This window comes from Melampsora larici-populina (assembly GCF_000204055.1).
Source record: "Melampsora larici-populina 98AG31 unplaced genomic scaffold MELLAscaffold_3, whole genome shotgun sequence".
NCBI lineage: Eukaryota > Fungi > Basidiomycota > Pucciniomycetes > Pucciniales > Melampsoraceae > Melampsora > Melampsora laricis-populina.
Window position 1 is genome coordinate 3,136,841 of NW_006768767.1, and position 14,029 is coordinate 3,150,869.

General features: G+C 43.3%; 3 protein-coding genes across 3 annotated transcripts; all 3 read left to right on the forward strand.

Moving 5' to 3' along the window:
- Positions 1-247: 247 nt before the first annotated feature.
- MELLADRAFT_91125 (uncharacterized protein) lies at positions 248-1,798 on the forward strand (the record flags this gene model as incomplete). The annotated part of the gene is made up of 6 exons (XM_007405118.1): positions 248-723; positions 813-895; positions 959-1,230; positions 1,298-1,514; positions 1,587-1,640; positions 1,704-1,798. The coding sequence occupies 6 exons, from the start codon at positions 248-250 to the stop codon at positions 1,796-1,798; spliced, it is 1,197 nt and encodes a 398-aa protein (XP_007405180.1).
- A 914-nt stretch (positions 1,799-2,712) lies between these two features.
- On the forward strand, positions 2,713-3,670 carry MELLADRAFT_91126 (uncharacterized protein; the record flags this gene model as incomplete). The annotated part of the gene is made up of 4 exons (XM_007405119.1): positions 2,713-3,119; positions 3,188-3,194; positions 3,279-3,478; positions 3,568-3,670. 4 exons carry the CDS (start codon positions 2,713-2,715, stop codon positions 3,668-3,670), a joined length of 717 nt encoding a protein of 238 aa, XP_007405181.1.
- A 3,713-nt stretch (positions 3,671-7,383) lies between these two features.
- On the forward strand, positions 7,384-10,501 carry MELLADRAFT_41984 (uncharacterized protein; the record flags this gene model as incomplete). The annotated part of the gene is made up of 16 exons (XM_007405120.1): positions 7,384-7,570; positions 7,640-7,921; positions 7,999-8,027; positions 8,091-8,152; positions 8,228-8,357; positions 8,411-8,488; positions 8,559-8,818; positions 8,894-9,025; positions 9,100-9,203; positions 9,267-9,285; positions 9,362-9,472; positions 9,630-9,666; positions 9,761-9,902; positions 9,961-10,057; positions 10,131-10,196; positions 10,266-10,501. The coding sequence occupies 16 exons, from the start codon at positions 7,537-7,539 to the stop codon at positions 10,318-10,320; spliced, it is 1,638 nt and encodes a 545-aa protein (XP_007405182.1).
- Positions 10,502-14,029: the final 3,528 nt, after the last annotated feature.

Below are 14,029 nucleotides of genomic sequence, written 5' to 3' on the forward strand. Positions count from 1 at the left end.
ATGTACCTTGGTTTTTGAAAACTCCAAGTCCATACGTGATAACCTCAGGCACGCATGGAAAAACCACGCTCCACCGCACCATCAGCCGCAGATCACGCCTTGATCCAGAAAACAGTTGCTCAACTCCCTAAGTCCGCTGAATTCAGTTCCCCATCACTATACATACAAACTCAATCGATCAGAACTCAATCCATCAAAACTACCCAAACTCAGAGCATCACATCCACTCAACCTAGAATACTCAAAAATGCCAATCACTGGACATCCCGTACATCCCACCGGCACTCAGATTGTAGCTAACTTAGAGCGGCTTGCTGCTGCTGCCGGAGCAAACGGCCTTCCCACTCCCAGCCACACGCAAAACACGAGTCACCTCACCCAGCGTCCCAGTACTAATACCACTGAAGTGCCATCGACAGTTACAGCCAAGCCTCCTCGCAAACGTAACAAGACCAAGGGTAAAAACAAACGCAACAAACGAAAGCGAGGTGACAAAGGCTCCGGCTCCGAAACTGAAGACGTGCCGATATTTGACCCAGCCGACTTGAAAAACTCCGACAAGACCGCGCTTCAGCTTCGTTACTTAGCGGAGGAGCATTCCTCATCCGGAATGTCGGATGAAATACTCGAGTCTGTACTTGAGTTCCATGAAGAAATGCAAACTTTGATTGCAATCAAAGCCCTCAAACTTGGAACCACCGTCTTGGCCATCGAAGCAGTTTTGTAAGAGATCAAATTAGGAGATCAACTCATCTAACTGTTCTATATGTACGTGTTGTACAATACACTGACACTTGTTTCCTGTTAATTAGTGGAAAGTATATCGGGGTTCGTCGCCCTTCGCGATGGAACCGATTCCTACAAAGTCCGAGAGCCAGGGCGGTATTCAAAGCAGGTGAGTCGAGTATGGGTCAAATTCAGGAATGTTTACAATGACATCAATTTCATTTCGAATTAGCTTGCGGGGTAGGTAGCGGCGAAGGCATGAGACAACTGAGTGTGGTATGGAAAAGCATGTCCGAAGTCGAAAAGGAAGTCTATAATGAGGCTACCCAAGAGGCCGATCTGGCCAGTCTTCAAGCTATGGACAAAGACCTGGCAAACCTGGCAGTTGGCTCTCGCTCTCGAGACCAAATACTACAGTCTGCATCAAACACTGTAATCAATCCTCGAAGTCTCAAAAAATACAAGGATAATGCCAACAGATATCTAGATGACGTTATGAAACATGTGAGTAGATTTTATCGGCAACTTCCACATGAAGAAAGGTGATGTGACTGAGGCCTCCATTCAACAGTGCGTTCCTGTCGCCAAATCCAACCACTTCGAGATGATCATTGTAGCTGTTTCAAACCACATATCGGATCATAGCTTCCAGATGACGCGCTCAACGGTAGGAGTCAAGAAGATTGTCGAGGAGATTTACGCGATCGATGGCGTCAATAAATTCGCAACCGAAGTACAAGCACACTTGGTCGGTCGAAAACCCAGCGAGCTGACTAAATCCCAATCAGGTGGGTTTCCATAAGGATTCCATAACGTTGGATTTGTATGTTTACATATCTATTTAACTTATAAATCATTAGAAAATGCACGCAAGTTTCATGCGAGAGTGGTTGCGTCCCTCTCCACTTATTGTAGTAAGTCCTACAGAGTGATAAACTATAATTTAATAGTCACAACTGATATGTACCTTTATTTAGAGGAGGTGACCGGGTTGAAACACTGGCCATGGAGTAATTGTGACGCGACTTTCAAGGAAGCCGGATTCAAATTTGAATTACTCCCTGGCGCCTGATCGACTGCAGAGACCTTCAAGTCAAAAAGCAACAACATCAGCTGTGCCAAACTTTTGGCAATCGAAAGCGACCTCGAGAACAACTTGATACAGCTAGTCCTAATCAATCAACCCACTTCGGCTCCACTCGAAAACACTGAAGATACTACCACTATTACTACCACTGCCAATAACTGAGATGAAATTCCAACGCTGCACTTTAATTCCCCCTTCTAATACCCACAAATACTAATTTGTGATATTGTTTTTATGTTTGGTATCGATTGTCTTTTGTTTTCAATCTCCTTTTCATTTATTTTTTCTCACTCGATATGAAATGATATGAGAATTCATGGTTAACACCCGATGTACCTGAGTTACACGCGCTCAATTAAGATTAACATTCTGATTGACCCCACCCCAAAAGACTGAATGGTAATAGACCAAAGACCTCGGCAAGGATCATTTACAATAGGATATCAGTTCATATCATAACTACAATCATACCATAAGTTGTAATTGATCCTGTAAGAACATCACGGTTGAGATATGACTGGGACTCCACCGAGAGCATGAATGAGAGCAAGTCATTGATGCAATGCAAGCCTTCGATTATACAACGTAAACACAAAGGTTATCTATTGATAGTCGCTATTGATCAACATACACGTCACCACCAAACGCGTCTTCAAGCGTCCTCAAGGCTTATAAAATTCCGACGATCGGAAAGAAGGACATCTCAAGGACTTAAAAGGTGAGAAGTCATTTCGATTTCTCCATCTCCTCATCCCTCCACATCCAAACTTATCTATCATCTTCATCACTCGACTTATCATCCACCTTCACTAACTTATCATCCACCGACACTACTTTTACTTCGACTATCTTAGTATAACTTCTGAACTCTCTAGATTTCTACATCTACACATCTCATCATGTCTTCGTCACCTATTACTTCCAACCACACCGGCATTGATGCTTCCTCCAATCCAATCACCGTAACGCCTGGCACTCCTATTCATATCTCAAATGTTACCCTCTCTGCAGAAGCGGCGAAATCGATCTTAGAACTCATCATGTCTACTCGCGGCAGCGCTGAACGTAACCCCGTTTCAATTCCAATTACTGCTCACCCGAGTGTCAAACAAGGCATTGATCAGTGCATGAACTGTGGTATCTTTGGCCACCGTACATTTCAATGCGCTCATGTCGGACGTACCCCTGAAGGTATTCCTGAGTGGCGCCGTACCACTAACGGAAAGATTTACAGCGTGAAGGCGCTACTTGGGATGCATCCTTACCAAAAGTGGACTATGGATACGCTATTGGAAGATCACTCGAGGTAAGTATTTTTACAAGTTTAAGATTCTTTTGCAATTACCAATACTCATCTACATATGATATATGTAGTCAAAACGTATACGATCATACCCCATGAACATCACCCACCCCTATGACGGCCACTACCAAACCTTCAAACAACTTTACAACCGATCTGAAGATGAAGACTCGATCTACTCCACCTTTTGAGACACCAGCCGTTGAGACGATTGATTTAAACACTCCGTCACCCACTCCGCGGGCTACCACCTCGAAAACGATTACGTCCTCTCGATCGAAGGGAAAGGAAACTTTGCACCAAGCATTCAATCCGGTGGTGACCCCATGGAATGATTGGTCCAAGGTCTGGAGTTGGAAACCGTAAGTGAACCATCTTTTGATCGATCTTTTGGTGTGATCACGTCAATAGGTCATCATCTAACAGCACCCTTTGCTCGTTGTGTAGCAAGCAAAAGTGTCACTGCTGCTGCTGCCATCAGCGAAGCTGTGGCAGGCAGGAACCATATTCCCGTCACCGTCGGGCGGGCTCTTGTCCTATCGAGGAGTGATTGATTCAAGAACCACGTCCTCTATTTCTCTCTCGATATTTATTTATTGAACCAAGTTTATCAAATGTTACATTAGGTTAGATAGGAGTTAGTGAAGGCGGATAGCAAAACTTATTTTCTTTATCTTTACTTTACACCACGATACAAGATGTGGTTTTATTCTTCTGTTTCTCTCAAATCTACGATACACGATGTGGCCGACTGGTTTTCTTTTTATCTCATGCTTTACTCCACGATACACGATGTGGCCGGAAACCTATATGTTATCTCTGTACTCTACTACGTAGAGTTGTGTTTTGTGTTCCAAGGTTACAATTTTTCCCTTTTGTCTATTGAGTTATGAGATATGCCTTTGTAATACATATATATTATATATAGTGAAGATGATACACGATACTACACAAAGATGAATGAAAAGAATGAAATATGATACACAATACTACCCAAAGATGAAAGATAGGATGGAAAATCATTTTCGAGAGGGAAGATGACGAGATACCCAAAAAAGTGATTAATGAATCATGTTCCCCGTACAGAGAAGTATATAAGTCAACGTAACAACATCGAATTTCGCTCTTGTTGGTAGACTTGGGGTATGTTTTGTACCTCAGCGGGAAGGATTACCTCGAAAAACATGTTAAAAAATGATTTTCGAAGGTGAAGAAGAGGAGCTACCAAAAAAAATCATTGATGAAAAATGTTCGGAATACAAAGAACCACCAAAGTCAACGTAAAAACATCAAATTTCCTTTTGCATCATAGACTTTGTGTATGTTTTGTCTCTGTGTGAGTCGAAAAAACGTGACCTTGAGGTTTCAAAGTGTATTTTGAAGCTGAAGATGACACGCTGAGCCAAAAAGTTGATAATGAAAAATGTGCGCAAGATAGAGAAGCATATTAGTCAACGTGAAATCATCAAATTTGCGAGATGTGTACGCACTTTGTGAGACGTTTCTACCTTACCACAAGCAATAAACCTACAAATATTAACATGAAGTCGTTTTTCGAAGCTGAAGATGACGAGATTTGGCCAAAGTGCATTAATGAAAAATGACCGGGATCCCAATTAGTACCTAAACTCACATGGAAACCAAGAAATTGTGCTTTCTTGGTTATGTTTAAGGCGAAGATGTGTCCATTTTGTCATCGAAATCGAAGGAATGAGTTTTCTGGTAAATCTTGCACAACACTCGTTATGGATATCTGATAGAACTTGAGCACAAAGAAGCATAGAAACTATCTGAATTGCACAAAATAGCAGTTTGCACGTGACTTTTTGTGCTTCTTCGTATTGCGGTTATTTTTCATTAATAACTTTTTTTCATAACTCGTCATCTTCAATGTCGAAACCCACTTTGCATCCAAAAATTCGTGTATTACCTTCACATTCAGGTATAAAAATCACACAAAGGTATCGTAGAACTCGCTTATTTGATGTTTGTTCGTGGACAAAGATGCTTCACTGTACGGTGGACATTTTTCATTAGTGGAATTTTACCATATCTCCTCATCTTCACCTTCGAAAAACACTTTCGATCATGATTCTCGAGGTATTCCTTCCTGCTGAGGTACAAAACATACACCCAGTCTGTGGAAATGCGTCAACAGGTATGTTTGTACGTTGACTTGTATACTTATCTGTACGGTGGGCATTTCTCATTAATGGTTTTTTCCCTTAACTCCTCATCTTCACCTTCGAAAACCACTTTCGGTCATGATTTTCGAGTTAGATCTTCCACCTGAGGTACAAATGTTACACCAGGTCTACGAAAATGGGTCAAAAAAGATGTTTGTACGTTGACTTACATACTTATCTGTACGGTGAACTAGTTTCATTAATCTTTTTTTTTGTATCTTTCTGTGTTGTGTGATTTCTGGATCAAGGCGTGATCTGCGGCTGATGGTGCGGTGGAGCGTGGTTTTTCCATGCGTGCCTGAGGTTACCACGTATGGACTTGGAGTTTTCAAAAACCAAGGTACATGTGTATGTAAATTGGTTGATATGTAAGAAGGATTCGAGTGGATTTGAGATGAAAGGAATAGGATCTATGTACAGTCAGGAAATGCAGTTTTAAGACTGTTTGTATAGGTGAGATACAATAGATAGTGGTGTTGTGAAGAAATTAATTATATCATGATATAGAAAAATCAAAAAGAAGAATCAGCTTTTTGGAGAGCATGTCAAAGGAACTAGAGAGACATCAGGTAATCCTATCAATAAGATTGACAACGAGATTTTCCCAACAGGAAAGGTCATTGTCACCTAAACAGACGCACCCCTGCTAGACATTTTTGTTTTCCACTCATTTGTGCATTTTGGAATAAGTCAATCTGTTTCCTTTTCCTCAACAGACATGCACTTCCAGGCTGGGTGGAGTGGGTTTACTCTAGGACCCAATTCAGACCAGAAGCTCTGATGGAACTTGTAGCAATGTAATAGAAAAAAGATTGTTCAGGTACAGCCGTTGTAAGATCTATGGGTAGATTTTGCGATCGTTGTGTTGTCGCCGGATTTAACGTAAAAGTCAAGAACTCGAAAAAACCCTTCTGAGATTGATAACTTTACTGCCCATTGGTCCAATCTAGCACAAAGACAATTGAGTTAGTCTGAGAGTGTCATGATTTCGAGGTTTTTGACTTCAGAAGTTGAATCTGACGACAACCAAACTTTTCAAAAATCTGCCGATAGATCTTACAACGGCTGTAATAAAAATCCCCCCATGTGGCAAATGCTCATACAAAAGTGTTTGAAAAGACTGACTTGTGGGCCAGCTACTACAGGTCCCGCATGTGAGAAGATATGTCCATGTGCAACCTGTACTTGCTAAATATTACAAACACATATGCATGAAAAAGGTCCGTGAAGGTCTGCAGGGAACTTTTAACAAATCCCTTGAAGTGCCCGGCAAGAAAGCGGAAATTGATTCTATAGTTGTGAGAAAGAATAATTTTAATGTTGAGCAGTAAGAGACACGGTTTTTGTAACAATATCAAGCAATGGGCCCTCAGTACTCTTGACTTGATCAGTACTTTGAAGAAACCTATGTATTGCCAGTTAGGTGATACCTGGATAGGTTTCCCAGAGGAAAGCATTGGGGCAATTTATAAGGCGGTGCACCGGCTGGACATAGCTGGCGTTGGCCAGGATGCCAGGCTAAGCATCTAGGATATAGATGGCCAGAACTTGAAGCGGACTTGACCATTTTCAGGCTGTGCAGGGCATTCTGTGATCATGAACTATCCTGTGGTATGGAGACAATTCCTGTGGATGTCCTTGAGTTTTATAAACTTCTACAACTTATCGTATTTGCTGCCATGTATTTGCTCGGTGTTTCCTCATTTTTATACAACTCTGCTTCAAACCAACAGGAAGAGGATGTGACTTATCTGGTGTTACGCTCCTTGATCCTCAAAATCACAGGTCAATTGGAGTCGAGTATCGGTGTTATATTGGTCGATGGTCTTGGCCTCCGAGTCCCATGTCCACAAAAGCCTTTGATTAAATCCACTCTTTGAATGGATGAATGACGAATGGACGAAAAGGTGAGCGGGGATATATAGTTAATTTGAATAGCAAGATGAAATCTCCAAATTGGTGCTAGCAATTTGAGTACTTAAGAGGCGAGAAGTGTATAACCGAGAACTCTCATCGATCACTCTTGCTCAATTGGATTTGGTACACCATAAATAACTCTTCGTTCTTTCGTTCTTTGACTTCTTTATTCGATTTTCATCTTCATCCAATCGTCATCAGTCTCAAAGCCATTCAGTGCTGGCCTCTTTATCGTCATTTCTTTGTTGACAAACAGTTCCGACTCGGCTTCCTTCAAATCAAAACCGCCTTTCTGTCACATAATCTGATTGTGAAACATGAAGGCAGCTGCTGCACGCACATTTGGCAAGAGTGAGTCATTCTCTTTATATTCATCATCTCATACGAAAACAACGATTGACCAGTTCTTTACGTTCTCAGAGGTAAAAGATGCCACATCAGCCCCGGGCAGCACACCAGCCGATGCTTCTCCCGCTACGAACAGTTCTGAGCCACTCAAGGTCTCTTCACCCGGAACTTTAGTCATTCGAATCGTGGAAGCTTCAGGATTGAAACTTCCTGATGGTGCCGAGCTTCCGGAGCGGATCGAACGGGCCTTAAAGAGCGATGTTAGCGCCGCATCGTCTGTGACTTCTTTGGCAGGGGCCAACAAAGCACAGCATCGAGTCAGCGTTTATCGAAAACAAAAGTGGTGGCTTCCTTGTTCGTTCTCCTATTAGCGTAGCTGCTCCATCTTACCGTTTGTGACACTGGATTGACAAATTTTGCGAATGTACCAGATTGTATTTTGACTTATGATAAAAACGAGGTCAACTTCTTGAGTACATCCTTACTATGTCTATCCATGAATTCTAATATGCATCCATCTTAGATTCTCGTCGATGCTGTCAGTGGAGGTTTGGAGAACCCTGGATGGATGTATCGAGCCGACTTGTGAGCTAGACCATTTTAATCACATGCGGTTACCCGAGTTCTCACTTTCGACTTTCTCCCGACTTTGTTTACCAGCGATGTGTCTCGTGCGGCCGATGTCACTGTATCTGCCTATCTACGTACTGCTCCTGGACATGACCGACAGGACATGGGCAACGATCTACTACTTAGTAGCGTCACTTTTTCTCCCAACATCCAGAGCAAGGTAAAGCTCAAGTTTCATGGCATACTCGATAGGCTCTGATTGTTCCACTTTAGGGCGTTACAGATACGTGGTATCCTGCTGGCAGTGGCGACGGCAAGTTCCATGTCCAAGTGATGTACAAGGCCTCAGCGGTGTGCATTTTGGCTATCTTTCAAAGACTTTATGAGATGAAGTCTGATCAGAACCTGATCTGTCACTTAGAGCGATCCTTTGACTATTGACTCGTTTGAGCTGCTCAAAGTCATCGGTAAAGGATCGTTTGGTAAAGTCATGCAAGTCCGAAAGAAGGACACTGGCCGAATTTACGCTCTCAAGACGATTCGCAAGGCTCACATCGTATCCCGATCGGAGGTTACTCATACGCTTGCCGAACGAACCGTCCTGGCTCAAATCTCCAACCCATTCATCGTCCCGCTCAAGTTTTGCTTTCAAAACCCCGACAAACTTTACCTTGTTCTATCGTCAGTGTTGCTTCGCTCTGCACCTGCCAACAAGTCGTATTTAGGATCCTGATGAGACTAGTCAACCCATCACAGTTTCATCAATGGCGGTGAGTTATTTCATCATTTGCAGCGTGAAGGTCGATTCAGTGAGGAAAGGTCAAGACTCTACACCGCCGAACTTCTATCCGCTCTTGAGTGTCTCCATTCCATGGATGTCATTTACCGGTGAGGACACTCTTCAACATGTTCATCAACACGTCCATCTCATAATGAAACTGCATTGGATTTCTATCTGTCAGCGATTTGAAGCCGGAGAACATCTTGCTAGATTATACGGGTCACATCGCTCTGTGTGATTTTGGTTTATGTAAACTCAACATGGGCGAGGCTGAACGGACCAACAGTGAGTTATATTGCTTGCCGTGTATGGTCTTCAAGATACTGATTGTGTACCATTCCCCTGTAGCATTTTGTGGAACGCCCGAGTAAGTCCAAAGCTGCTTTTCTACCAAAACAACTTATAGCCCACAAGTATCTTACTGGCCATCATGGGCGTCTTAGATATTTGGCACCTGAAGTGATCAAAGGTGAAGGTTACGGTAAAACCATTGATTGGTGGACTCTAGGTATACTACTTTACGAGATGCTTTCGGGGTTGCCGCCATACTGTGAGTGGTTTGGATCCACTCTCTGCTCTTATTCCAATACTGTGATATAACTCTGATTGTATCTTTTTTCATATGTAGATGATGAAGGTATGTAGTGGTTTTAGGCGTGTCACTACCTTTGCTGCGTAGGAAATCGATATTCACTCACTGTCATGGCATACTCTAGACCATCACACAATGTACCGCAAGATTTTGAAGGTAGAACAAGTCCCTTCATCCATAAATCCCTTGAATCATTGACCCACTCTGTAACTTGGTGTGACTTTTTGCATTGTGTATCTATTTGCGACAGGACCCCCTCACTTTCCCTGCCGAAATCAAGCCCGATGCACGATCCTTACTCACCGGGCTCTTAGATCGTGATGCTAACAGTCGCCTTGGTGCCAAAGGCGCCGAGGACATCAAACGCCATCCATTTTTTTCGAAGTCAATTGGTAGGTGTTGGTTGGCGGATTGTTTAGAGTTCAGCTAACTTTTGATATCTTTCATTAGATTGGGATCGACTGAACTCCAAAGGCTACCGTCCACCATTTAAGCCGAGTGTAGAGAGCGTGGCTGACGCTAGCAATTTCGATTCCGAGTTCACCAGGTGATCAATAATAAGTTTTGAGCAATTGATTGAAAAGTAGCTGATTCAAAAACTTTCTGGTATCTCTTAATAGTGAAATGCCGATGGACTCGGTGGTTGAAGATTCTCATTTGAGTGAAACTGTTCAACAGCAATTTGAGTGAGCATGATTCTCCGGGTTTCTAAAGCTGTCTGAATTACTAATGTCTGTTGATTGCTGGAACGACAGGGGCTTTACTTTCAATCCAACTGGGGAGTATATGAGTGAAAGCGTTCGAGACTGATTTGTTAGATGGTAAAGGAACCATACTCAGTCCATACGTAGTCAATCACGCCGTAGTCCGTTCTCAGAAGAAAACTGCATTTATCTCGTCACTGATCATACATTCATCGTTGTAATCTGCATGTCTTGCATTTTTGTGTGATCTCATCCTGCAAATCCATCTTCTATTTTGCCTTGAAGACATGCATTGACCATTGTGAGAAGTCATGACACATCTCAGTTAAGCTATCTGTGTGCCCTTGAAGAAGACTCATCCATGAAACGTTCTGATCCTGAACTGTGTTCTTCGGCTGCACATATCTTTTGTAATCTTGATATCAAGTATTCAGATGATCATGTGTCACAGATATTGTTCAATCTTTCACATGTGAGATACTATATGGAGTGGTGGAATTCTTCACAGAGGTGTTCACACTTACTGGATCAATGTAAAGCACAGTTGTGGGATGATACCAAGAAGTGATGTGATGAAAAATCTGTATGGTTGGTAGTCCCAACGATACCGCAACCGCTCCACAATTTTTTGAGGTTGCGGAGCGGTTGCGTTGTGATTTTTGTAACCGCAACAGCCACCCCGGGAATCAACTCGTTTGAAACCCAATTGAGCGGAATTTTGCAGAGCATTCCAAGGCGGAAGGAACAGGCGAGCGATGTGGAGCGGAGCAAAAGCGAGCACAAATTTCGCACGCTGCTGAATTCACCACTTTCACACGTCCCAATGCAGCTTGACGTGTGACAAGCACAGCTACTGGCGTACAATACCATACAGATGTGTACTTATGTGCAATGACAGCCTTATCGCTTTCCTCCTCCTCAACCCCATGATACCAAACCATAGAAGCCCCAAAGTCCGCCAATATTTGATTGCCTTTGCCGTCTGAGCCTAAACACATGCAATTTATGAGCCTCATTGAGATTTAAATAACCAACTAGGAAACGATCAAGTGTCACTGCGCACACTTCGATTCATCAACCAAATGCCCACACAAAATTACATGAGATCTATTGGCCTATTTGAGATCCGCCGCACAGCTCAGAAATCACTGCAAGGCATCTCTACAGAACACGAGACTTCCCAACATTTATCATCTTTCATAAACTTCATCAACATCATGCTTTTACGCCAACTGGTCGAGCAGTTGTATACCCTAGACCGCCGAACTTACGACACCCTCACCATCAAGCAACTAACTGCATTCACCACACTTTCCGCTGAGTTCTTAACCAGGACAGACGGAGTCTATGTCACCAGACCAACTCAACTACCCATAGAGTTCCTGACCTATTCCCTTGCCCCGGCTCAGCCAGCCGCTGCTTGGGCATCCCTATGGTATTTCATGCATGATACCCTTCCCTCCTGCGTCTACGATCCCAGCATCATCCCAAAAAACGGGATTCCCTCCAAAAGTCGTCAAAACAGCCAAAAAGCTCTGACTATACCCAAACGAACATTTCATCCACCCACGTCTCATTGTCTTTCATGCACATCAGATTCAGGCGACCCCATCCGACTAGATATACGCCCACAGCTTTACGGCTACTTGTTTGATATAGGGGGAATCGAAAGTGTGCAGACCTTCTCCGCATACTGTGATAGTAAGTATCCACGATTCATCCTTCATCATGCAAACCAACTCTCCAATGTATGTACTGTTCTTTTTGAGGGCGGTACAGGCTGCGACACAGTACTGTCGAGTATTGACAGCGCTCGCTTTGGCGCGCACTCGGATGTGCTCGCCAGTTTCATTGATTACGACATGCTCTCGAATTTTGGTGTCCGGGTTCGAAATTTCCTCGAATTCTGAATCTTTTTCACAACTCGTTTGCATTATGTTTGCCAATTTCCCTTGAGTACCCTACAATACATACACATACACAGCACTTTCAAAACCTTTGATCCCAACCGTTTGACCACATATTTCACCGCTTATCATGTTCCTGCTGGACTGCTTTTTTTGGCTTGATTGAGACTTGACCAATGAGGATGAAGGTGAGGAATGGTGAAAGGGGATGGTGCTGTATGATGTGACTGTACATACACGGGGCCAGCCAAGTACAGAGTACACCCTGAGGGGAATTGGCAAACATAATGTGAACAAGTTGTGAACAAGATTCACGATTTGAGGAAATTTCGAACCCAGACACTGAAATTAAGCCCAATTGGGTTTCAAACGAGTTGATTCCTGTGGTGAGACTTGTGTTTGATTGCGTAGCCTGCGCAGCGCACTCCACAGGTCTAAAAACCCATAGCGGAGTGAGCGCAGCACAAACCACCGGGGCAGGGTTGACTCCGCTATATTGCGGAGCAAACCCCGGTACCCAGGTCCTGCATTTCAATCAGCTGTATTGATAGCGTGGGTACAGGGTTGGTTGAACTTAAGCCACTTGTTTCACCTTCCACTCAATCCATCATCCTCAATTCATACAATTCATTGCTCAAGATGTATGTGACTTGGATCTATCTTCTTCATGTGGACAACAGCACCTGGCCACCTCGAGGTCAGCCAACCTGTGGTTATTTCAGTACAAGTTTTGTAATCAACTTCTTCAGGTTAGTTGCCAATTCACGATTCTCACTTCAAAGCAATTGACCACATCACTAAGTCTAATCCCTTTGTATCTTAATCTCGAATACCATTACCATCACCATCACCAATATTTCCACCTCACAAAGCTCAACCAAGAGCTCTCTCCAAGTTCCAGGTAAGGACTCAGCTTCATCAACTAGAACTATGCAACCTGCCAGTCCTTCTTTTATCCAAGCTGGCTTCGTGGTCCCTCCAAAAGACTCCCGTACTGCCATTACTTTGACGTTGACCTCAGGTGATGAATCGACTGGTCCTCTTGGTCTTCAACAAGCATCACCTCAACCTCCTGCAAAAAAGATACCAAGTAAGGCTGTTAACCCAAAGGCTAGGCCCACTGCAACCGGCAAGGTATGTTTTTATCTTCATGATCAATCAAGAAGACACCTGACTAAGGCCTCCTTTTACCAAACCCAATCTTTGGCCAGTAAGCGTGCCAGGTCACCAACATCTTCAGGACAAGCAACGAATGTGTCACCCCAATCAGCCAACAGATCAAAAATGAACAAAAGATCAGAATTGAATGTAAGTCATTGCTGTTTTCTAATCTATGACAGAGACACTGGGTAATGCTAACAGTTATTCTTTATATAGCCCTATGAAGTCCCTGACAAAGTTGACCTATCTCAAGATTCTGAAGTCAAGTACGTTGGGACCAACATTCACTGTGCCCGTTGAAAGCGCCCTTGCCATTGAGGGCGCAACAGTGTGTAGCAAAACTCTGCTGTTTTTGTCCATGCCCAAAGAATCACAAAGTTCAGACGGGTGCTCGCATCCGCGCAGTACTAAGCCATCTTCAACTGATTTTTTAGCTGCGCATGTGCTCACGAGCCGCTCATCAGCTCAAACTCAAACTTATGAGCAAGTGCTCAACCTGTGCTCAAGCTGAAAATCTGACATGCAAGAACGGTCTCCATCTAACACATAAGTGAAGGAAGGTTGAGCTTGGTAAGCCCTTGTACATACATACCCGTGCCCCTTTGGAGCTGTGTTTCCATGATGGCGCAAAGACGCACTTGTGAGACCGCGACTGAGATCAGCGTACCAGTATCAAGTCACTGAATTTTTGTATTGTCTGGTTTATGTGTTCTCATCACTTTGTAAAAGTAAAATTCATATTGCAAC